Source organism: Nicotiana sylvestris, chromosome 5 (assembly GCF_000393655.2).
Source record: "Nicotiana sylvestris chromosome 5, ASM39365v2, whole genome shotgun sequence".
In the NCBI taxonomy this organism is placed as follows: domain Eukaryota; kingdom Viridiplantae; phylum Streptophyta; class Magnoliopsida; order Solanales; family Solanaceae; genus Nicotiana; species Nicotiana sylvestris.
In genome coordinates this window covers 170,152,488-170,179,159 of record NC_091061.1, presented here as the reverse complement: position 1 = coordinate 170,179,159, position 26,672 = coordinate 170,152,488, and the positions used below count along the sequence as shown (strand labels likewise).

General features: G+C 38.6%; 1 protein-coding gene across 1 annotated transcript; it reads left to right on the top strand.

Moving 5' to 3' along the window:
- On the top strand, nucleotides 1–26,475 carry LOC104214144 (uncharacterized). Its single transcript, XM_009763780.2, has 15 exons — nucleotides 1–219; nucleotides 1,927–2,587; nucleotides 2,671–2,983; nucleotides 4,415–4,561; nucleotides 4,717–4,805; nucleotides 4,916–5,008; nucleotides 5,915–6,041; nucleotides 18,589–18,653; nucleotides 18,735–18,909; nucleotides 19,789–19,974; nucleotides 20,054–20,101; nucleotides 21,302–21,451; nucleotides 21,580–21,662; nucleotides 22,460–22,575; nucleotides 26,040–26,475. The coding sequence occupies exons 2-15, from the start codon at nucleotides 1,995–1,997 to the stop codon at nucleotides 26,132–26,134; spliced, it is 2,280 nt and encodes a 759-aa protein (XP_009762082.1). The 5' UTR covers nucleotides 1–219; nucleotides 1,927–1,994; the 3' UTR covers nucleotides 26,135–26,475.
- The last annotated feature ends 197 nt before the right edge of the window (nucleotides 26,476–26,672 follow it).

Here is a 26,672-nt window from a genome sequence, read left to right as displayed (position 1 = left end):
ATATACTTGCTCCCTACTCCAGTGCATCTCTCTTACTATAAATTGATTAGCGCGAAGACTCGACTCTCTCCGAATTCTCTATGTAAATTTCTATTACTGAAAGACGTGTTCGATTTGATATACTAAACTATTTGGTGAAAAATCATTTACACGTGACTGCTGATTTTATTTCATTCTTCTAGAACATTCGAACACGAATTTGTCGATCATCAATCTCAGGTCAGAGCTTATTCAATTGTTTCATTTCATATTTTCGGTTGATTTTGATGATATTTTTGTGTTTTTTTAAAATTAATTTTAGCTTACATTTTTTACTATTTGTTCTCATTTGGAATGCATACATTGAGCGAGTTATTGTATTTACTTAGCTTGAAGCAATGCGAATTGAATTTGTTTTTTGACGAGGTTTTTGATTGCTTTTATGAACGTATATTTGTGGATGATGAACTAATGGATATGTTAGGTTTGTTTTTGTGGAAAACTGTGTAACTAGCGGGTTGTAGAAACTGAATTTTGAGGATAAAGAGGAAAGACTATGATAATGGAATTTGTAGACTGGGAATGAGGCGGATCCATAATTTGAACTTTAGGTTTCGCCTTGGGGATTCTACCATAACTCTACCCCAACTCATTTGCTTTAATGGTTCGAAATAGATTACTTATACTTATGTAGTGATAATATACGGAGTCTGAGCCAAAGCTCCTGGGTTCGGATGAACTTGTAACTAACACCTGACATCTGTCTCTGGATTGGGATGTGTACTATAGACATCGTGAAGTTATTTGGACCTGTGGAAGAAGGAATAGTGTGGATATGTATACATTTATGCATGATGGACAAGTGGCTACATCAGGTGTGATTTTGTGGAAAACTGTGTAATGAGGTGGTTGTAGATACTTAATTTTGGGATAATGAGGAAGGATGGTAATGGAAATGTTTTGCTAGTACTATTTTTTGTTGATTGGATGAGTATTATAAGCTTTTGGAAGGTCTTTGGAGCTGCGGAAGAAGGAAGAGTGGATACTCAAGGGTGTGACCTAGTGGTCAGTGAAGTGTGTGGAGAACCATGAGGTTTCAGGGTCAAATCCCAGTGGAGACAAACAATACTAGGTGATTTCTTCTCATCTGCTCAATCTTGGTAAGTAGAGTTACGTAGTACTTGTGGTAGGGGGAATATGGTGGAATAGTCGAGGGTCGAGGGGTAACACAAGCTGTCCCGAACACCTCTGTCATCAAAAAAGAAAAAAAAGGAAGGAAGATTGTGGATATGTGATTCAACGAGCAGGGGATTTGGCATTTTTGTTTGCTGCTTGGATTGACTTTCTTTCTGTGGGAGGCAAAGAGTGTTTATTGCAACAGAATGCAATCATTGTCATTTATCCACATAAAAAATGAATGTAATTGTTGTTTATCATTTGAAGTTAGAGCATTCATGTTGCAGTAAGGACTGTCTGCTCCAGTTTTTTTGTTTTGCATTCAGTAATGTAAAGATTTTACACCTGAAAGTTGAAATTGGGAAGAGAAAGTGAAGTTTTGGGGTGGATTGAATGGCAGCATGACTTTGCAATACAGATACACGACAGTTACTAATAACTGTAGCAAATTGGTATATATTGAACTGACTCCCCATTCAATTCGAAACAGCCTTTTCCAGCCCTTGCAGAAATGCAGAGTAAGGTTGCATACAATAGACTCTTGTGGTCCGGCCCTTCCCCGCACCCCGCGCATAGCGGGAGCTTAGTGTACCGGGCTGCCCTTTGAGGAGGTGGTTGTAATGAGGAAAGAAGATAATAGAATTGAACTAATTCACTTGCTTTTTAATTAGTTGATCCAAAAAAAATCTGTTAAGTAAAATGCTTATATGATCCTGTACGTTTAGTGAATTATGGTCTTTTATTAGTATAATAATCTGTTCTATTAAACAGGCTGGCTTTAGGCGAGGAATTTCTGAAATATGTTACATTAGCTGTATGCAAAGAAGAACTTTTTGCTAATGGCTTCAAGAGCAATATTGAGAAGGAAGAGGAACCTCTTTGATTCTACTGTGAGACCTCATACTTTCATTCGAGGTTTTTCGAGCTATGAGAACTGTGGATCTTCTAAGGCTTCTAATTCTTGGGATTGGTGCTCTACAGTAACTCATCAATCTCAAAATGCAGAAAACAAAAAGGAAAGAAATTCAAATCCACTAACCGAAAATGAGTTACTAAAAGTATGGGGAAAACGTGTCCTATCCAAATCATCTGAAATTCCAGCCCTGGGTCTGAGAATAGGAAGATATGGGTCTCTTTCTCCTTTGGGGACCAGGTGGATGACAGACCATCAACGATATTCGACAGCTGCAGCAGGTCAACCTGATTTCGGTAAAGGAAATGATAAGGATGAAGAACCAACTGTTAGACAGAAGAAAGAAGCTTCACCAGAAGAATGTGATGAAGCAGTTGAAGATTTAACCATGGCCAAAGCCAAAGCAAAAGCAAAACAGCTGCAAGATTCACAGAATGGTATTCAACCTATACTTAAGAAAATTTGGGCTGTGCTATTAGGGATTGGTCCTGCTTTGAGAGCTGTTGCTTCAATGAGCAGGTTGAAAATATATTTTATTCCTATATAACAGATAGATAATGTTCTATACCTATGTATTAAGTCACTTTTTGCACTTATTCCAGGGAAGATTGGGCAAAAAAGATGCGACATTGGAAGGATGAATTTAAGTCAACAATGCAACACTATTGGTTGGGCACCAAACTGCTTTGGGCTGATGTTAGGATATGTTCAAGACTGTTGTTGAAGACAGCCAATGGGAAGAGTCTTTCCCGGAGGGAAAGGCAACAACTAACACGGACAACAGCTGATATTTTTAGGCTGGTTCCTGTTGCAGTGTTTATTATTGTTCCATTTATGGAGTTCTTGTTGCCGGTATTCCTGGCAGTGTTTCCCAACATGCTGCCATCAACCTTCCAAGATAAGATGAAAGAAGAGGCAAGATTTGTGCCAATTGTTCCAGCGGCTATTTTCTTTTGTGCTAAAACTTGATTGCTGCTCATTCTCTTTCTCTATCTCTGACGCCAATTTTTGTGACAGATTCCACGTGTTTGCAAAATTATAAGTAAAATAAAATTTCAATCAAGATAGTAACTATGAATAATTTTTTCTTTGAAACAGGAAAAGAATGATTTGCTTTCTTTCCTATTCCCTTCAGAGAAAAATACCCTCTGTTATGGCCTGACTTTCCCTTTGATTAGTCATCTGAGGACATGATTAGCGTTTCCTTTTAATGATAAGCTCCTTTAGTCACTTAATTTGAAGGATATCTTGGAGGCAATGATACGCTTAAAAAAAACTTTTACCCAGCTACCCCTTGCTTCCCCCTTTTAAGTAATGTAGATGCTCCATGATGTCCGAGCTCTTGGTCTCTGTGGCAGCTTAAGGATTGAAAGACATGGAATACTTTACTTATGAGTTAGCATGTGCCGTTTGTCAAGATTGCTATCCTTGACAAATTCAATTATAAGAGTTATAGGCTTTTTATTATCCAAATCTCCTGGAGGTAAGTCAGTTCTCAAGATAATATGAGTCCTTGGATATAGTAGTGGAAGAAAAAGCTTTGTGGTAAAACAGTGGGGGAGAAAGCATTATATCCTGTTTGGCTCTTTTAACATATCAGTGGATTGGTGTAGGGGGCAAAGCTTTTCATTTGGTTATTCTAGCACTTCAATATGGAGCCTTCTGTGCTTGATATATATTCAAATCAGCTGCAGGTTGTATTATACATTAGACTGTCATATATGTTCTTTGTTATACTTTTAGGGTCTGATCTCTTTTTCTCCAAGGAAATGCTTGGAAAATAACTTCTGTTTCAATTATGATATTATCTTTCGACTGTTGTAGAGATTGTCTTGACTTCACAAGTCAATTAATTTAAGTTACTGCAAACTCCCCCCCCCCACCCCCCCACCCCCCCCCCAAAAAAAAAAAAAAAAAAAGAAAAAGATCACTTAGTTCTATTCACAAGATTTTATAACCTTATGTGGGCCTGGTAATTGTTGCCCTGTTGTATTATTTGCCTCGCAAGGAAGAATATGAGCATTTCCTTGAAAAGCTGAGGAACATCCACTACGATGCCATGGTTGCAACTTCTATTTAGTTAGCTTCTGTTTGATAGGCTTGTATATAGTTATGTCTGCTCATGGAACTGTGTAACAGGGACAATCCAGTTAATAGGTGGTTGGACAATATTTGGTTGAAGTTTAAAAAAAATGTGCCATGTTGAAGTTAAAAAATGAGTATTGGAAGTTGTTTTTTGTCTACGAACAATGGGTGTGGTTGGTCAGATGTGATTTTGTAGGCTTTTTATTTCCATTAAGCTCTGAGTATGCACATCCTTATAGTGTTTCAATTGCTTAAATTCAGGAGGCTCTGAAAAGGAAGCTGAATGCTAGGATTGAATATGCGAAGTTTCTACAAGAAACAGTTAAAGAGATGGCAAAGGAAGTTAAAAACTCACGAAGCGGAGAACTAAAGAATACAGCAGAGGATCTTGATGAATTTATGAATAAGGTAAATATTTATTTGTCACTTCTTTTTTGGGTTTCCTTTCATTTGTATTTTCTTCATTTGCCAAATCTTGAATTATTAAGCCAAAGCTTTTATTTGCTCTTCCCCCCTCCTTTCTCTATCTAACTACTGTAGATGTTTATATGACAATTGATTAGGTCAGAAGGGGTGCTAGTGTATCTAATGAAGAAATTTTAGGATTTGCCAAGCTGTTTAATGATGAGCTCACTTTGGATAATATCAGCAGGTTTCTGCCTAATTACACTTTCTTGGTTTAATTCTGACTATATGGAAATTTCTTGCATATATTGCTGGTGGTTAAAATATTGAAGTGCAATTGATATTCGTCAAATGCAGACCGAGGTTGGTGAATATGTGCAAATATATGGGTATCAACCCCTTTGGAACTGATGCATATTTGCGATTCATGCTTCGAAAGAGGCTTCAAAAGTAAGTCTCGTTATTTTCATTTTGAGTTAACTTGTGTCTAATAGTTTATATATCCTTTTATCTCCAATTATGCTCTTTTTTCCTTCTTCAACAAATATTTAGTCCGCTGATCTCTATTATCCTTTTTAGTTTTGATTTTTGAATAAGTCGAGCCTAAATAGTTCATCTATGTTTTCTTCCTAAAATTGTTTCTTTAGAATAAACTGGTCTTCACTATTATGGTTCTTCATTTTGAGTTGACTTGTGTCTAATAGTTTATATATCCTTTTCTATCCAAAGTATGTTTTGTTTCCTTCTACGAATATTTAATCAGTTGATCTGTATTTTCCTTCCAAATTTTGAATAACTCGAGCCTAAACGGTTCATTTCCCTTTTCCTCCTTCAGTTGTGCCTTTATTCTCTTTAAAATAAACTGGTCTTCATTATTATGGTTAGTGTGTCTAAGAACTGATTTTCATTCCTATGGTCATATCACATAAGGTAGCTTTGATATGTTTAAAAGTTCTGTTAAGAGATTATAGCCCCTATCATTTCTAGCTACAACAACCTCGTGCCAAACTAGATAATCAGGTGGTCCTGTTTGTTTGACTTTTTCTTGGGGAATTGCTGGGTTGTAACAGGGAATCAGTAAAAAAGGCATAAGGACTGAAAGAAGTCTAGAAAATGGAGGCCATAGTGAGAACAGTCAAGCAAATCTAATGAGAGCATGCAAGACCTGTGACGTGCAGGCAATTTGTATCCTCTCACAATAAAAGCCTATCTTTCTGTTGCTTTGTTCGTGGTAGATTTCCTCTAGATCTTGGTGGTTACATCTTCATTTTGGAGATGAGTTAATGCTTTTGTGATGCATGTGCTGTAGAAGCAAATTTTTTCGCTCATTTAACAAAACTTTGCTGCTTTTGGCAGGATCAAGAATGATGACAAGATGATTAAAGCAGAGGGCGTAGAATCCCTTTCGGAGGATGAGCTCCGTCAAGCCTGTCGAGAACGAGGCTTACTTGGATTACTTTCAGTAGTAGAAATGCGGCAGCAGGTATGCTTTGATCTTTTGTTAGTCTTGTTTAAATTGTTGACTCGAGCAAATCAACTACTTTTGTCTCAAAATTTGTTGTCTTTACGCCTTATCTTGTTCTCAATGGTTTACACCTTATTTCTGCATCTTTTGGTTCTATATTTTTGTAAGTCTGGTGTATCCTGCAGAAACTTCTGGATATAGTCATACTAGTTAGATTTTGTTGTCAATCTAGTCATTTGAAACAACTTAATGGGAAACCTGATATGTTCTCTATTGTTTGTGGAGTCCTATTTGGCTTTGGAAATTATCAGTTGAAAAGTATTTATCCAGAGAATTGTGCGTTATTTTGAGTGGTCTATACGACTCTATCCCTAATTTCCTTTTTGATATAGGTAAATACTTTATTGAAATGTTGGGCAAGTAAAACCTCTTACAAGATGTATACAAAAAGTAAAGAAACCTATGTCAAAACCTGGTTCTCAACAAAGATCCTCTTGTCATCAATACTGACTAGAGTACGACATGTGCTCCAGAACTTCACAGAAAAACGAAATGTTTCACCCAATTCTTCTTCTGCTTTTGAGCAAACCTAATAGGCACTAGGCACAATAGCATGTCTTTAGCTGCCCTAGCATCATTCTCTGAATTCCAAACATGTTCCACTCTGAACTCCATATCCTCTATGCAGTTTGACAGTGACACAACGAATGGTTGACTTCCTCCACTGTCTGGTACACACGAAACACCAACTGATACATATTATCTTTCTTTTAGTCTAGTTTTTTGCTGTTTGGGAATTGGAAGTCTAAAGCAACTAATCCTGACATCTATACTCTGAATCAACAACATGGGGTTACTATGAAGGAACTATGGTGTACACAGGGTTGGAATCTGACATTCAGAAGATTCCTACAGGATTGGGAGGTGCCTAGAATGATTGAATTTTATAGAACACTAGAACAATGTAGTGGACTACAGGAGGGTGAAGATACACTCAGATGGCAAAAACACAGTAGTGGGATGTATTCAGTCAGCTCTGCATACAAAGATTTGAACCAGGAGGGATCTCAACTCAGTTTATGGCCTTGGAAACACATATGGAAAGTAAAAGTGCCTTATAAAGTGGCCTGTTTTACCTGGTTGGTAATTAGGGAGGCTGTCCTCACTCAGGATAATCTAAGGAAGAGGGGTATACCAATTGTTTCAAGATGTTATTTGTGTGGGAATGATGCTGAGACAATCAGCCATCTGTTTCTTCATTGTAGAGTGACCAGCCAATTATGGGATTTGTTCATTAATCTCAGAGGTGCTAGATGGGTAATGCCAGGGAGCACCTCTGAACTTTTATTTTTTTGATAAGGTAAATTGTATTAATCAAAAGGGATAGAACTCCCGCGTACAAGAAGTATATAAAAAAGTAGAGAATTTACAACAGAACATGATTCTCTACAAAAGAAGCCCAATCTTCCATACACGTAGGTGCTATATGGGTGCACCAGAATACGATTAAAGATAAAAGACTATTCCTAAGGTGAGAAAAACTAGACTTAATCCCCTCAAAAGCTCTCCTGTTTCTCTCCCCCCAAACTATCCACATGAGAGCTAAGGGGGCGAACTTCCACGCCTTTTGCTTTCTTCTTCGACGGGAACCGGCCCAGCTGTATAGCATTTCCTTAACAGTGCTAGGCATGACCCATTGAACTCCAAAAAAGCACAAGATTGCTCTCCACAGGCCCGCTGCAACAGGGCAATGCAGTAACAGGTGATCAACTTCTTCCCCTGAAATTTTACACATGTAGCACCAACTAACAACTGTAATTCCTCTCTTCCGCAAATTTTCAGCAGTCAAGATCACTCATCTCGCTGCTAGCCATGCAAAGAAACACACCTTCGTGGGCATTTTAGGAATCCAGATTGATGAGCATGGAAAATTGGCCTCATCTCTCACCAGCATGCTCTGGTAATAAGACTTTACGGTGAACAGACCATCTCCACGCAGCCCCCATCTCCAAGAGTCGCTAGAAGTGTGTGTACTATGTTGGCCATATAGCAGTGCTAACAAATCTTGGAGTTCTGCAATCTCCCAATCTTGCATGTTCCTTCTAAATGAGAGGTCCCATACTATGCCCCCTTCATGCTCCTTGCGAATCTGTTGGACCATCAATTCCTTCTGGTTCGAAACTCTGTAGACGTTAGGGAAAGAGACCTTAACAGTATCCTCTCCACACCACCTATGATTCCAAAAACTGATTCTCCTTCCATCTCCCACCCTATAAATGATGTTTTCATTAAAGTCTTCCCAATTCTTCATGATGCTTCGCCACATGCCACACCCAAAAGGTGATGTGATTGCCTTAGTCCTCCATCCCCCTCCCGTGGAATCGTACTTTTCTACTATGGCCTCCCTCCATAAAGCATGATCTTCTATCCCGAATCTCCACAGCCACTCCCCTAACAAAACTGTATTGAATACCCTAAGATCTTTTACTCCGAGACCTCCCCACTTCTTTGGGGAAGTGACTGTCTGCCAATTCATCCGATGAAACTTTCTAGTTCCATCTGCCACATCCCAAAGAAAAGTCCTTTGAAGCCGCTCCAGTTTTTCTACGACGTTCACAGGAGCTTGCAGCAGGGACAAGTAATACGTGGGCATGGACGATAAGGTGCTTTTAATAAGCACTTCCTTAACGCCTTTTGATAAGTAGCGTTTCTGCCATCCTGCTAATCGTTTTTCCACCCTTTCGATTACCGGGTTCCAAACCGAAGTATCCTTGTACAAAGCTCCCAAAGGGAGGCCCTAATAATTAGTGGGGAGAGAGTCCACCTTACATTTGAGAACGAGAGACAAAACATTAATGTTAGCAACGTCACCCACTGGAAAAATCTCACACTTGCCAAGGTTGATCTTTAGGCCTGATACTATCTGGAACCACTGCAGTACATGTTTCAGGTAGGTCAGTTGCTCTATATCCGTGTCACAGAAAACCAGTGTGTCATCCGCAAAAAGCAAATGAGAGACTCTTCGTGCACTGGGCACCCCGATCGAAGCTGAGAATCCTCGCAAGAAACCTCCGCTTGCCGCACGATCCATCATTTTACTCAGAGCATCCATCACTAAAATGAATAGCATGGGTGATAGTGGGTCACCTTGCCTGAGACCCCTGGAGCTGCTAAAGAAACCACACGGGCTACCATTAACCATAACAGAAAATCTGACTGAGGAAATGCAGTACTTGATCCATCCCCTCCATCTAGCCCCAACTCCCATTTGCATCATGATGAAATCCAGGAAATTCCAATTTACATGGTCGAAAGCCTTCTCAAGGTCCAACTTGCATAGTAATCCGGGTTCTCTATTTTTTCTTCTGGGGTCTACCAATTCATTTGCCACCAAAGCTGCGTTCAGGATCTGCCTTCCTTCCACAAATGCATTCTGGGAGGACGACATTGTCACGTCAAGAACCCTCTTGAGCCTATTGGATAACACTTTAGAAATAATCTTGTAAATGCTCCCCACTAGGCTAATAGGCCTGTAGTCTGTGATAGAAGTTGCACCCTTTTTCTTAGGCACAATGGTAATAAAAGAAGCATTGATGCTTCTCTCGAAAACACCATTCAAGTGGAAGTATTCAATGGCTTCCATTAATTCCCCTTTAATGGTGTCCCAAAAAACCTGGAAAAAGGCCAAGGAAAACCCATCAGGCCCAGGGGCCTTATCACCAGCACAACTCGACACAGCTTCGTGCACCTCATCCTCTTCGAAAGCCCTCTCTAGCCACTCACTATCTCCCTTCCCCTATATGGTTGAACTCTATTCCCCCTAAAGTAAGCCTCCAGCTAGCTTCCTCCTTGTACAGTTTTTCATAAAACCCCACTATCGCCCTTTGACCTTTTCCTCTCCCTCCATTCTCACCCCATCCACCACTACAGATTGTATGAAATTCCTCCTTCGATTTGCAACCGCAACCCTGTGGAAAAACTTGGTGTTTAAATCTCCCTCCTTTAACCAAAGCGCCCATGATTTTTGTCTCCAACTAGTCTCCTGAGCTATTGCTAACTCAGCTATTTCCCTTTTAATCTCCCCCAATCTTTGTTTCTCGGATTCATCTAACTCTCTCACCCCTTCCCCTCTCTCTAACTCCCTCTATTCATGCATAAGCTCCCTCATTTTAACCTCTACCCTCCCAAAAACCTCCTTATTCCATCTAATAATATCTCCCTTGAGCAATTTGAGTTTCTTTGAAAGGCGGAATGAAGGTGTCCCTGACACCCCGTAGCTTGTCCACCATTCTTTCACTTTATCTCCAAAACCTGGCACTGTCAACCACATGTTCTCAAATCGAAAAGGAGCGTGTGCCCCTCTTCTTCTGCACCCATCTAGCAAACTAGGCATATGATATGAAGTCAGCCTAGCTCGTCCCATGAAGGCGATATCAGGAATCTATCAAGTCTTGACCTTGAGTTGGAATCCTCCGCCCTGGCCCATGTGAACCTTTCCCCTGACAGAGTAAGGTCAATAATAAGATGATCATTGATGAAGTCAGAAAACTCCTCCATGGCCCTCGAAATCAAATTGTAGCCTATTCTCTCCTCCGGAAATCTAATAGTGTTAAAATCTCCCCCTAGAACCCATGGAATGTCCCACTCCCCCATAACATTTGCAAGTTCCTCCCAGAAAAGTACCTTGGACCCTTCTCCTACCGACCCGTACACTCCCCCAAATCCCCACTCCACCCTAGCCTCCCTTCTTGACCTCCTTTACCTCCAAACTTCTATCATCCCACATAAGAAGAATACCCCATGCACTTCCCGCTGATGGGACCCAGTCATATTTTACCCAACTACCTCCCCAAACACTCCTAACAATTGCGTCCGACACGACTTCCATTTTGGTTTCCTGAAGAAAAACTAGATTGGCACCCCACTCTCTAACTCCCACCTTGATGATGACCCTTTTGTTTGGGTCATTCATCCCCCTCACATTCCATGAAAGGATCTTAACTTCCATAAGAAACAATATCCCCTGTCTCCACACCTCCCCTTGCCGAGCTCCCTTATTCCCTGTTGGACACCCGGCCCCTTCTCTGGCATACCACTACACCCCCATTGCTATTTAGCTTATCACCTTGACCCAACTCCGTCCTTACGCCCTCATTAAGAGACTGCTGCTCGATCTCCCTTAACAATTCTAACACCCTATCTTCCTTCCCTTCAAAAGAAACACCTAAAAACTTCCCAAAGTTTAACAGCTTATCCTCCATCCAGAAAGACATGCCTCCACCTCCCATCTGTGATGAAATTGGACATGCGTCTTCTATTAATGCCCTTTCTTTACCCCTACCCGGGGAATACAGGACCATGACATTGCTAGCACTAGGAACCTTATGTGCCGGAGGGATCTCACCCTTTTGTTGGGACGCACCAGCCTCTGGAGTTTTCACCCCGCTGCTATTAGGATGACCGTGAGGGCCAACATTGTATTTGGTACACTGAGCCATGTGTATCACATTATCTGGAGATGATGGCCTGGCACTAGCCGCAACTGGGGTCAACGCAGCAATCTCCACAGAGGGCGGAGAATCATGAGGAGAATCCTCGGCACGTCTAATCACCGGATGAGATAAGGGGGCGTTGTAGCTGGGTCCATCAGAGGCGTTAGGTTGTTGAACAACACCGCCAGCTTTGGCCGGTGCTGCCCCTGGATCAGATGGATGCAGGTCACTGGAGCTCGGTGAGGAAATGCCACTATTCGAAGCACCGTTTCCTGTAGTAGATGGAGTTGTTGTTCCCGTATGCTTAGGAGCCTTGAAGGATGCATGTTGAAATGAACTGGGCTTCTTAGGGTCAATTCTAATGGAGTTGGGAAAAGTTGCCGGTCCCGTGTGTGTTGGCCCTGGCCTATGCTTGCTTGGAACTTTTTCGGCCCTATGATAATTAGAAGAGGACCGACCCATTCTGCCTTTCCAGCCCACGTTACTAACCCAGGGGTATTCACGTCTTACCCTTCTGTTGGAATTTTGCCTTGTTCTATATTCTGCTTCTAGGCTAGCCCATTGATTTCTCTCCCCTCCATACATAGACTGATTACCCCTCCCCTCCCTTCTGTTTGACCTTCCCTTTTCTTCAGCCAATATTACAGGCATAAATATCGGGCGAAATTCAGGGCTCAACCAAACCTTGTAACTCAAGTAGCCATCTTCCACCACGGTGGAGACAGGAATTCTGCCCCCTTTCCTCACCACAATCCTCACTCGCGATAGATCATGTAGGGTGCAGATGACATCAATAAAACCTCCACAGATTTCCCCAACCTTCTTGAATAGGTAAAGACACCAAAGATGCACCGGGAGACCGACCATATTGACCAACAGAGTTTCACCAGCAAAACGGGGGTCAAGGCACCCATCGTGCTCCACCCATCTGTTTAGCTTTAAGAAGTTCCCATCAAACCATCTGTTTCCTCTGACGAGAATTTCTGAAGCTTGATACGCCCGTCCTTGACGTTCCATGCCTCTGCTGCCCAGTTCCTAATAGCCTCTGGAGAACCAACCCATTTGGAAAAATACCCAATCAGACAAGACTTCAGGAAACCCTTACGCCTGAGAGTATGGTCCTTAAACAGTGAGAAATGCGGCTCCTACCCTGCATCGAACTTTCGATTACATCTGCCCTCAAATTCTAGTGTTGGCCAAGAGACAGCTTTGATAAAAGACATATTTTCTAGCTTTCTTGATTCTAAAGAGAAGTATGAACTTCCCTCCGTAGAGTCCTTCATTCGTAGTCTATCAGAGGGGATGATTAAAGTAAGAGAAATTGGTTTTTGCCGAAAAAAGAAGCCCCAGTCGCCGGAAAATAGTGAAAGTCGTCGGAATTCAGAGAAAAATAGAGGGGTAGACTCGGAATGGTACGACGAGTAGGCTGTTTGAAGACGACCAGGTCAGATTTGCTCGGGAAAGTGCTCACGCGCTGGCGCGTGGCCAGGAAATTGCCGGAAAGGGGCCGCGTGTGTGGGCGCGTGGGGTACTGTTTGCCGGAAAGTTTTGCTGGATTGGGGTCGCAGCGGGGGTGGCTCTCATATGGTGGTGATAGAATGTTAGAAATCATGATACGTAGATGGTGGTGATAGAATGTTTCGAGTTTGACAGTGAAGGCATGGTGCTATGCGTTCACGGTGGATTAAGATGGAAAATTGTCTCGGCAATTATTTGGTGGACAATTTGGAAAGAAAGGAACCTGAGATGTTTTGAAGATACAACCAACTCTCTACAAAGGATTAAGATGAAGTGTATTCTTCTTTTTTGTTTTTGGTGTAAATCAGAATATGTAGAGGATCCTGATTCAATCCTAGATGTTTTGAGTTCCTTGTAAGAAGAACAAGGACTATATTTTTGCTTTTTCACATTGTAATTGCCTATTTAGGCTTCAAGCACAAAGTTTGTGCTGATGATTTTTTGAATATACTAGACACTTTACCTTCTCAAAAAAGTCTAGTTCTCTGCTGTAAGAATGGATCCCATGCAACTCTCAAAGTAAAGACACTTTTCTCGGTCTTCTTGACCATATTGTCCAATGGGGGAAATCTTTCTTCTCTCTTAGAAGATGAGATATCAGCTACACCTACTAGTGCCTTGATAGTTGTAATGTTTTTTCTACATTTTGTGCCCTTCCCAAATCCACTTGTTTCTTTCTCTATTTGAAGACGATACTTTTTGCTTATATAGTAGTCCAAGCTATTCAGCTCCTTCATCTCCCAATCTTGTAGATCCTTCTGATATTCATGCAGAGATGTTAAAAGGGTGGGCCGGGCCGGGCCGCTATTTTTTGGACCCGTACGGGTTACGGTCCGGGCCGGTTCCGGGTTGGTTCTTAACGGGTTTAATGGGTTCGGGTTCATCCAGGTAAAAATTGAACCGTAAGGGTTATGGGTTTGAGGGGGCCGGGCCGGGTTTAGTGTATTTTTTTTTTTTTTTGGAATTTTGTATAACTATTTTAGGTTATATTAGTACAAAGTATTAACATAAAGAATACAAGGAAGATGGGAAAAAATGCACTTGTTGCAAGTGCTACATTTATTTCATAATTCAAACTTACAAATTGAAAGATTTACATTTTTAACAAGTAAATTCAAAGGTTTTGATTGACCTTCTTCTGGAGTGTTAAATTCGGATGGGTTACCATGTGTTAATATATCTCCAAGTTCCTCGTCTTCTGTGCTATTAACATCTTCACGTCCTTGATTTCTTCGTTCCGATCTAATCCAATCTCTGAAGCATACTAAAACTTCCAAAGCATTGCTTCCCAATGAGTGACGGGTGTCTCCAAGTTGTTGTCTTGCTTGGCTAAATGCACTCTCCGATGCAACAGTAAAAATTGGCACATTCAGCACGTCCCGAGCCATAGCGAAAAGAACAGGAAATTGCTTTCCATTCTCATGCCACCATCCCAACGGTGAAAATTCCTTTGTGCGAGGCTCTTTTTGCTTCTGCAAGTAGAATTGAAGTTCATCAATGTTCCTGCTACTGGTTTGAGTGTTAGAAAATGTAGAAAAAATATTAAAACTATCAAGGCCTTCTTCATCATCCACAGTAGCAGAAGTGGTACAGTGCATAGTGGGATTAACATTACCTACAGCACGAGCAACATCATCAATTACATTTGCATAATAATTATATAATTGTTGTAAATAATCATTTAGCTTGTTCATAGAGACATATAAATCTGGGGTTTTAGTTGGTCCAATCTCCATATAAGTATATAAAGCATTCATTAATTGGTGACAATCAGACATCTTAATAGAAGGATTTAAAACTGCACCAATTAAGTAAATCGGAGGAATTGGAAAGAAATATTTTTTGAATTTTGCTTGCATTTTTTCAACATCCTTATATTTTTCTTTTTTCTTAAATTCATAGAGTAGAAAAGAAATTTCAGCTATATGTACTAAAGCCATAGTAACAGTAGGGTAATATGCTCCAGAAAACTCAACAGTAGCTGTATAAAATTTATGTAAAATTTTAACATCACTAATGACCTCCCAAGTACTAGCTGTTAACATACGGTTTGGATCAGTACAATGCGCATTAACAACTTCAGTTATTGGGAATCTATATTTGTAGCAGCATTTTAAAAATATATATGTATAATTCCATCTAGTAACAATTTCGTCGGGCATGAATCTGGGTTTAAGGTTATACTGGACACACTTATTCTTAAATTCCTTTATTCTAGATTGTCTATTATTTCCTTGAATAACACCAACTGCTCTTCTAACATGAGTAATCTCAGTTGAAAATAAATCAAGGCCACTTTTAACAATTAAATTATAAACATGACATGCACACCTAACATGAAAAATTTCATCAAGAGGTGGTTGCAAATGCAGTTTTAATATTGAAATTGCGGCATTATTGTTAGAAGCATTATCAAAAGACATACACAATACTTTTTGCTTTAGATTATAAAATTCAACAACTTCACAAATAGTACTACTTATAAACGCAACAGTATGACTCTGATCTTCATCATATCTAAAAGCGATAATACGTTTTTGCATACAAGTAGTATCATCTATCCAGTGACATGTAATTGTCAAATAATCATTTCCATTAACAGCATGGCCACTATCAGAAGTTAGAGAAACTCTACAAGGAAGGTGGCTAAACAAATAACGTACGTATGTTTGATATTGTCCATGAAGTCTAAAGATATCAGCTCTACAAGTACTTCTAGAGATACCTTTAAATAAAGGATTGTAAATCCTTTGAATATACATAATAAGATATGATGAAGAAGCAAAATAAAAAGGTAGACAACCCAAAGCAATCATTTTTGCTAACTCCTCACGATCCTTCATTTTATCATATTTCACTAGACCTCCAGTAGTAGGGTTAATAGTTGTTTGATTTCCATCACCATCAGCGCCCCATTCTATGGGATGCTCAGTTCTCATATGTCTACTAAGCGTCCCAGTCCCCCTTAAATTTCCTCCAGTCAAATGTTTAAAAACACATTTACAAATTTTGCATTTAACTCTATCAGTACCTTCAATTATTTCAAAAAAATTCCAAACCTTACTTCTTTTTCTACGATTAGTAGTCGGAGTCACAGGTGGTCTACTACTAGTGCCACGACCACCACCCCTTGTAGCAACTCCAACACTACCAGCTCCAACACTAGTAGGTGTAGCTGATATCTCATCTTCCATTCCTATTTCATTATCTTCTATTCCAAAATCTTCTTGTAATTGTTCATAATCTATATCTATATTATCATTAGGCGATGTTTCAGAAACATGTGAAAATAATAATGGGTTATTACTATTACTACCAGATGCTGAAGGACTACCTCTTTTTTTATTTCCCCTACCAGTAACTCTTTTACATGCTCTTTTAGCAGCATTAAACATATTGTAAAAATTAAAGTATAAGCTAAAATTAAATATGCAATTAAAATAGTAAATAAGAGAAAGAGTTGGAGGGAGTGCACCGAATTCGACAATAAATTGAGCACTTGATTACGCAATTCCGATGTTACCACGAACAAACGTCAAACAAGTATTTCAATTTTGAACTTCAATTGTTCAAACTTCAAATTCCGAATGATAAAACACGATAAATTAAATTCAAGAAAAGAGAGCCAAATAAAATTAGAAGATGAATTGAAGACTTGAAGTCTTGCAAATTGGAGAATGAGAGAAATTGAGATTGAGAAATGAGTATTGAGTGAAGAAATGAAGAGGGGGGGGGGAGTATTTATAGTTTTAGGGAAGGTTAGTTTTGTAAATTGAAAAAGGGTTAAAAATTTAAAAAAAAGGCTATTTGTGCAATTTTTCCGTTGGCCAACGGACCAATTCAAGGTCTGATCGTTGCCAACGGTCAGTGGGGCCCACCTATTTCGAAAATTAAAAAAAAAAACAAAAAAAAAGTTCTAGCCATTGTTCCGGGCCGGTTAACCCGATAAGGGTAACTGTTCATTGGACCGGGTTCAACCGGTCCGGTTACCCGTTTTAAAATTCTAAACGGACCAACCCCCTCTACCCCTCCTACCCAGCCCAGCCCAGCCCCCTTTAACCGGTCCGAGCCGGTTCCGGGTTTAACCGGTCTGGGCCGGTTCTAAACCGGGTCAACCCGGCCCGTTTAACACCTATATATTCACGTCCTATAGGATCCCGTCTCCCTGCTCTTTGTGTATCTAGCCAATTGCTGCTATTTGCTGGCTGAAAATGCAGTGCGTAGCATTCCCTTAAATCTTTTACCAGCCTTAGTTTTGCAGCTAGCTTTGGTTACAATGTTCTCCTTCCTTCCAGCCGCCTGTAATAGCGACTAGATTTTGCATCAATAGGTTCACATATTTTTTTATGGGATCTAAGGTTTTTTAGAAATGTTAACCAGACTGATATTTCTTTTACAGTTCTTTTTGATTGTGAAAATGTCCCTTGTGCCTAACTCAAGACCATATAAGGAGACACAACCTATTCCCTCAACCAATGCGGGATGTTAGAGTGTGTTAGAGTCCCACACTGGTTGAGGGAATGGGTTATGGCCTCCTTATATGGTCTTGGGCAATCCTCACCTCTTGAGCTAGCTTTTGGGATTGTGTTAAGCCCAAGGTCCATTTTCTTATTATGGTATCAGAGCTAGACTCATTCCAATTCTTTGTTTATCTGATGCTGGCCCCATTTTATATTGTTCACGCTCCAGTTGTTGGGTGTGGACGTGTGGGGGCGTAAGAGTGGGTTAGAGTCCCAAATTGGTTGAAGGAAGTTTAGGACAATTCTCCGGGCAAAAAAGAACCTTTATACTAGAAATATACCAAAAAGTAGAAGACCTACAAAAATATATGGTTTTCTACGAACATCACTCAATCTTCTATACATAAAGGAACGTCATGGGTGCACCGGAAGACAAAGGAATAAGAGAATACTCCTCAATTGTACAAAATTCATCTCTACACCCTCCAAAGCTCTCTTATTTCTCTCTCCGGACGACTTGCGTAAATGTTAGTGGAGCAACTTTCCACACCCTGTGTCTTCTCTTTCTTCTACCATAATTCCATCTGAACATTAACTCTTTGCACAATGCCTGGCATCACCCAAAGAATTCCAAACCATCTTAGGAGCAGCCTCGAAGCTACTGGACAGTGTAAGAAAATGCGTTAAGTACATCAAAATATGGGACACCTGATAGTGTTCGTTATATGCAAGGATCAGTTGCCTTCGAATGGAGTATATGACGGAACAAATAATCTGAGGAGAGAAGAATAATATGTGGACTTTCTTCTGTTTCACTCTTTTTTATTTTCTAGAAGGAATATTTACAGCAGTTTAAATATCATTAACATGCAACTAGATGTGAAGTAGTTGAAAAAAATGAAAACAATGACAAAGACAAGCTGGTATTTATTGTAATGTGTTTACACATCAGTTGACGCACAACACACTGCACTTACTACTTCTCATTCTCCAGTGCAACAAACTCAAATCCTGCTTGTGTATTTCAATATATTGGCTTCAGTATGAAAGTGCAAAAGACTTATCTTTGATTCTTGGATGCTAATATCTTTGCAGTTGCGAGATTGGCTGGACTTATCGCTCAACCATTCAGTGCCATCTTCTTTGTTAATCCTTTCTAGGTAATTCCATTCCCTGTTTTTAGGATCTTGTGATTTAGACTATCAACTGAGCATGTTACCGTGTTATTTTATTCTCGTCAGAGCCTTCACAGTATCAGGCAAAGTAAAACCAGAGGAAGCTGTTCAAGCTACACTTTCATCACTGCCAGATGAGGTGGTGGACACTGTCCAAGTTACATCTATGCCATCTGAAGATTCTCTTGCTGAAAGGAAGAGAAAGCTTGAGTTCTTAGAAATGGAAGAAGAGCTCATCAAGGTAAAATCTTGTTTTTGAATTTTACGGGTCATGAAACCTCATTATAAATTTAAACTATTGGGAAGAATTCATATTGTTCAAGTTTAGAATACTGTTTCCAGAATTTATTAGCAATATTTGAAAGACAAATTGTATTTTCAGTTTTTATTACTTTACTCCAAACTGAATGTCCTTGGTTAGTGAGTTAGAGAAAATGTACATTTTTCTGATAAGACAGTTCTATAGTGCCTCACGCCACAAATATATTACATAGGATTTTCCTAAAAAATATTCTCAGTTTAACCTTTTCATTTCCGTTTTGTTAAGAGAGAAGTTAAGCAGTTGGCTCAATGTTTGACATCACTGTTATTTACAATTATGTTATTGAAAACTTAAGATAGACTTGCGACCGGGAGGATAATACAAAATCCTCTCTTTCACTTGCTTGATACACTTGCTAATCCTTCCTTAACCCAATTCATGTCCAATTCTTTCTTCAAGCATATTTTTTGCCTTTTGGGTGCAAATTTTTTAATGTACATATTACAATGTCAGCTTTCAAATGTTATAATTATGTGATGTTGATTGAAGATAGCTGTTGACCATTTTAAAACTTACCTCTGATTTCGTAGGTTTGTATTATAAGTATCTTTGTGGAATGAAAGAACTATGTACATTTGAGGAATAGCCTCTCGTTCCTAGTCTCTTTATGGCGCACCCATGGAATTACAGTGTGTATAGAAGATTGCATGTCGTTCATAGAGAATCATGTTATGCTGTAATTCTCTACCTTTCAGTATACTGCTTGTATACGTGTGATTTTCCCGTTATTAATGAAATTATTTACCTTGTCAAAAACTACTGTGTGTAGACTACTAATTCTAAAGTCGTTGCTTTTAGGAGGAGGAAGAGGAAGAAGAAGAAGAGCAGGCTAAGATGAAAGAAAAGCAGAAGGATGTAGCTTTGGAAGAGATGACTCTTGCAACAGCTAAAGAAGCAGAAGAACTAAAGAAAACCAAAACTTTGGATCAACAAGAGCAGCTTTGTGAGCTTAGTCGTGCATTGGCTGTTTTAGCATCGGCTTCGGTAAGTATTAGGATGGAGTTTTTCTTTTGTAAATTGGATCTTTGCTGATCATGTCCTGCTTTGTTGCTTATTCTTTCAGTCTGTAAGCCTGGAGCGTCATGAGTTTTTGAGACTTGTCAAGAAAGAGGTAATATATCATTGCTTGAGCTATTACCATTTTGAAATATCGTAACATGCCTGATAAGGAATTTAAGCAAAAGCGAACTGTCTTTCTAGATTTCATGCTAGATCTAGTTAATTCAGTTGTTTGTTTTCTGTTTGTTGTTTTGTTTAAAGAAACTAAACTGGAGAACCTGCTTTTTGAAGTCAGATTATTTTGTTTATCATTATTTAAATAATTTGAATGACCTTCCATTACTTCTCTTTCCGGTTTGAAGGGGTTGTTGCATTGTCTATTAGTTCAAGATTGCTAAAAATTGAACTTTGTATCAATTTCCTTTTGAGGAGTTAAATCGCAATAAGCTTATTGTGGCTGTGGTTCTAGTGGGAGTCGTATGAGTTTCTCCTGATTTCCAATAGCTTAGTGATTCTGATGAAGTTTTTGGAATGTTCATCAATGGGACTTGAATTGTCCCTATGATATCTGATACCACCAAACTTTAATATCTTATGCTTGGTTCAATATCTTGTACCTGTAATATGTTTTCCATTAACGATCTTAAGATTATACTGGGCATTTTGTAAAGAGCTCTTGTAATAACACCTGTTAGTCATCGGCATTATGTGAGGCTTAATTAGTACCTTTTAAAGTATTATGTAGCTATACCTGGTGATGGTGCACTCTAAATTTATTGCGTTTTGTTTTTTTTGATCTTTCAGCATCAGCTATGTTATTTTATGTCTCTATTGGTTTTCCTTCTTTCAATTACTCAATGCACCCTGTTTATGGGTAGCTATCTGTTCTAGGCTTCTAACTGGAACATGTTCAATGTGATAGATTACAAACCTTAAAAGAGCACACTAGGCAGGTTTTGGACAGTAGAATCTAACTGAGTATGTGTTCGGGTACCCAACCTACTTGCTTTGCTGTTCTTTTAGGTCTACTAGTATTTAATGAAATTTCTATTATTTAAAGACAAATGTGGTACTACCGTAAGGAGGAAGGAGGATGGAGGATGGAGGATGGTTGGGAAACTTTAGAACTTTCATATGTGACTTTGTTTATTCCTTGACTGCTTTCAGTCACCTTGTCCTCTTGCAATCATATTCATAGTTGTTTTTCTACTGCGACTGTAAATTCTTTTGACAGCATAGTGCATATGTATATTAATACAATGGAAACACCACAAATTCAACGTTGAAGCTATTTTTGTTTTGATAATTGCAGATAGAGTTGTACAATAGCATGGTGGATAAAGGGGGCCCTGAAGGTGAAGAAGAAGCCCGAAAGGCATATAAAGCTGCTAGGGAGGAAGACACTGACCGCAATAAAGAACGGACTGTGGACGATAAAGTTTCATCTGCACTTATTAACAGGGTAAAACTGATCCTAGGAATATTTAGCTAAGGCTTTAAAATTGCACCAATTCTTGATTTCTTTTTTGCATTGTAGTTGTAAGATTATGCATGAAAACTCATATACCTCCTGTAATTACCACTCAACAGGTTGATGTAATGCTCCAAAAACTTGAAAAGGAAATTGATGATGTGGATGCCAAGATTGGTAATCGTTGGCGGTTACTGGATAGGTATGTATATAGAAGCTAGTTATATGGGCTACAAATTGCGCTCGAGGTACTATCTAAAAATTTAAAAAGAGGCAGCAGCTCTACTTTATCAAAAAATAAGAGAAAAAAGAGAAGCAAGAAAAGAAGAGAGAAAGTTCTACCTTATCAAAAAAGAAAAAAAAAGAAAAAGTGGCAGTTCTAAACAATCTGAACAGTCTCTATTTTTTCACCGAGTTTAATGAACTACTACTGCCACTGCTCAACGTAAAAGAGATAATAACAAGTTTGCATGTGAACATTGAGGTTTTATATCCCAATATATACATGTTCTGTCAGCTTTTTCATTTGAAGTAATTTCAGCATTATCACCTGTGAGCTATCAATTTACTGTTTTCATGTACATGTTTTATATCATGAGGAAAGTTTAGGGTTGGAGGAATTCTTATCAGCCACTGATAGTGGTTCTGGTAGATAATGTAGTGTATGGAGTGTCTTTCGTTTCAGAAAATCCTGGCATTGGGTGCAAATGTCAGATGAGTAAATTTGGTGTATGTCAATGCACCTGTGCGTCCTGTATCTTTGGTTAATGCAGAAATTGGTATCCTTCTCTTTTGTGATTGGGCTAAAACTAGAATCTTTATATTTCATAATAGGATTACTTGTCTCTCTAGCTGAACTATCAACCATATAAAAAAGAAAAAATTTCCTCCATGGAGAAATCTTGTTTATTGTTTCTCCTATATTACTTTCTGCTCCTTTTAGATTCTGCTTGGAAGTTAATAGGAGAATGAAGGTAACTCTTTTGTGTCCTGCGGCAGGGATTATGACGGAAAAGTCACTCCAGAGGAGGTGGCATCTGCTGCTGCATACCTCAAGGATACATTGGCTAAGGAGGGCATTCAGGAGCTCATAGCCAACCTTTCCAAGGACAGAGGTTAGACATGAATAGTTCTTTGATAATTCTTGTTTCTATCTGTCATAACGTATTTTTTTTCCAACTTTACAACTGTACCTCCCAATGTCTGATGTATTTTTGAGGACCTAGGGGGAATCAAAAAGACAACCTAGCGTAAGAAATTCAGTAAAATTTGGATCGACATTTTGATGTTGGTGATTGCTTGCTGCTTGATGAAACAAAAGAGATATCTTGTTGCTGTACTTATCAAAGCAAAAAATAGTAATAATAATAATAAGGAAAAAAACAAAAGAGATTGTTGCAGTGAGTGTAGTTTAGTAGGGTTTCCAGAGTATTCTTTTAGATGCAGCTATATTTGAGATTGAGAAGGCATTTAAGGAGGATAATAAAATGGCAGGCAACTAGTATAGGTTACAGTGGAAAAGCAAGAATGATGTTTATAATCTGACATCAAATTGTTGTCCTCCATTTGCCCAAGAAGGATGGTATGGCTTGCTCAGTTTGTCAAACTAGTTAATTTTTGGGTTGGCTGTGGGCATTGGTCATTCATACTGCGGAAGGGAAAATTTTGTGTAAAAACTATACATAAGTACATAATCATGTAGTTCAAAATCAAATTTTATTTAGAGGACAAGTTTTTTTGACTCTTCAACATAGTAACTGCATCGCATAAAATGGGATAGGAGTATTAACTAGTGTTGATTTATCCCCAACCCCCCCAAAAAAAAACGAAATGTTGTGTCACGTTATAGAGCCCATCAATAGCAGTTAGCAAATAGAACTCTAGATTCTCTTCTCTATTCATCAGTAGTTAGTAATGGTTAACTGGGATCTCTGACTATTATAAAACCTCTATGATAATGATTAGAGGTGGAACAATCCATATTGTGTAACCTGCCCAATGTTCGAGCTTGGATGGGTTGGGTTATTAATAAAATAGTTGATGGGTTATACTGGGTTGAACTCAAAAGGGACCGTGGAAATTTTGGGTAATCGGTTCAAACAATGTAACCGGACAGGCTAAAATCCAACCAGACCGGGCGATTATTTTTTTTTGGATAATATACATAATTTTATTAACGTAGGAAAAACTCCGCATACAAGCCGTATGCCAAAGTTATAAAACTTTACCCTTTCACTTTTTTCTTTTTTGCTTCTTTTCTCCAAAACTAAGTTGAATTTGCTTCTCTTTTTGGCTCCTGCCAAAGGCAACTCTTCTACAGGATTGGTAACTCAAAAACGAAATACACTTCTCTATTTCTATGATCCACCGAAGAGTCACTTGTAAAAGTCTGGTGTGCTTATTCTCTTGTCATTAAAAAAATGTAGTCATTTTTCTTCTTTTACTATTTCTCGCAGATAAGTTATATACAATACTTTTCATTAGTAATATGCTTTTACTGATATATAGTGCTTGTTTTTTCTTCAAGTCTACATATTTTTTTTGTAAACACTAAACAGTCCAATCTTTCAGTTTTTCTCTTTTTCTTTTTTGATGAAATAATTGGCTTTATTGATGTCATCAAGAAGATGCAAAATATTACAAGAAGCAGAAGCATAGAAGCTTCAAAAAGCAAAAAAAGACCACCTGTTAGCTTACTACATATATGCTAACTTAGATACAAAGAGCTAACAAAGTTCACAAATGTTTCGGGGGAATCTACTGGGGAAATATTTGCCCAGCTAAATAAAAACAAAAGACATTTAGCTTCTTCTATTAGGGTGTGGTTAGGAGTTGAAAGTCCATCAAGCATCTTCTATTTCTTTCATTCCATATGCTCCAACAAATACAAGCAGGTATCATTTTCCGGATATTCTTGATGGTCTTATCAACTTTCCAGCTGCCCCAGCTCTGAAATGCCTCCTTCATGTTGTGAGGCATAACCCAGCTAATACCAAAAACAAAGCAAAACATGCTCCAAATATCTGCTGCAACTCTACAATGTAGGAATAGGTGGTTGTTGGTTTCTGCATCCCTTTGACACATGTAGCATCTATTAACTAACTGGAAGTTCCTTTTAATAAGGTTCTCCTGAGTCGAACATGCCTCATAAAGTGCAGTCCAGCTGAAGCAGATGACCTTGGGTGGTAGTCTGGTTCTCCATATTAATTTCCATGGCCAAAGATCAGTAATTCCATTTCTAGCCATTATTAGCCTGTACCCTGCCTTCACAGAATACCTACCATCACTTGCTCCTCCCCATCTGAACTTATCTGTGATGTGCTCATTTAGTGTGACGCCATGTAGTACCTCTAGCAGTCGAACATAATCAGAAACCTCCCAGTCCTGCAAATTCCTTCTTAGAGTAACATTCCAAATGGGGCCATCCTTATTTTGAATGATTGTAGAGTCGGGATCACGTGCAATCTTTCAGTTTTTCTCTTAATCCCACACGTATTAATTTGGTATGGAAAGAGTCAATGGTAGAATCTTTTATTATGAAAAATCAAATACTCGTAAGTATTTTCATCACAAAGAGATCGATGTAACACAGTAGTAATTTGTGGTCTATTTCTTTTTATATGCTTCAACTTGTTGTCTATAAATGTTTCTATCATATTTTAACCACTTCTATTAAAGGAAATATACGTTTAAAAAACTGAAGAATGTACATTTGAAAATTTATTTCAAAAAGATAAACATTATTATTGTACAGATCACAAATAAAATGTGCACATCAATTGGAAATAGATTGGAGAATGATTCACTCAATCAGTTAACTAAATACATACACAAAATCATAGCTAGCTTTCACATTCTCTTTTCAAAAAGAAAAACAAAAAAGGAGGGGAAGTTGGGTCATGTTGAGCAAGTTGTGTTTCAACCCATTGTTAAGCCATCTTGACTCAACCCATATAAACCCAAATAACCGTTGGCTTGGTAGGTTTATGACCCGTTTTGACCTACCCAAGTTTAAGTCAACCCGCACATTTGATTCCTCCAATCAAAGATATTGAACAATAAATGGTCATGAATTAAAGCTGCGAAGAAGGAGATTCCAAGAGTCGGGATGTTCTATCAATTTTAAAGGTAGAAGGAGACTTTAAATAGCAGCTCAATTGAAGGAAGGGTATTCTCCAGTTAGTCTCAAACATTAAGTTTAATTTCTTGGCTTGGATGGAGTAGCACGATTATTTTTTGTTCTGTGGGTTCCAATTATACATGACAAGCTTCAACTATATCTGGAGATTTAAAGTTAATTTGACTTGCCTATTATTAGTGGTAGTAGTAGAACAAATTTAAGTGATTGATTTTTGAATTAGATCTGGTAAGCATCACGACAAGACTTGGTTTGAATTTTATACTGAAATGTTTAAAAATATTGCTGTGTTATTTTAGAAATGTCAAATGTCCCAGAATAGAAGATGTTGCACATGATTGGGACAGCGAACGCTATATTATTTGTCTATGATCGAGATCCTTAATAATATCATTTTTTCCCTCTTTTGTATTAACTAGTAGTTGGTATATATTGTAACAGAAGGGAAAATCCTCGTCCAAGATCTGGTGAAGTTGGCCAGTGAAATAGAAGATGCTGAAGAGGAAACAACAGAAGAGGAAAAAGCTCAAAAGTAAGGCAATACAGCAATAATTTTGATCAATTTAGTGCTATTCATTTAGTCTCCAACCTTTCACTTTATACTAATATGCTCCTTATGTGGGCGCTTATGGTTGAATTTGGGTGGTTGATAAAACAGTTCAGATCCAATTCACAAAAACTAAAATGTGTATGGATATGACTGTGTCAACACTTAAATATCTCCCTCTTACCCCCCCCCCCCCAAAACTTGTTATAGTTTTGTATGTCTACGGTGGAAAATATAGCGGTATGATTTATTAGCGGAGTAATTTGAAAATTGGGAATTTTCCCCTTTGAGTTTAACTCTAAGGTGGCAATCATGCGATGAGTTTGATTATGGTCCGTCTTTTTTTTTATATGGAACTTATCTCACAGATATCGAATATGGTAACCGAAAAAAAATTCTCAATTTTGAAAATCATACATTTCACTTTGCATGAATCAAGCCTGTGACGTTATTGATCTTTATGACAAAATCTGGCTCAGATCTTGCTGGACATTTCAGTTATAACAAGTCGCTGGCTCAGATCTTTA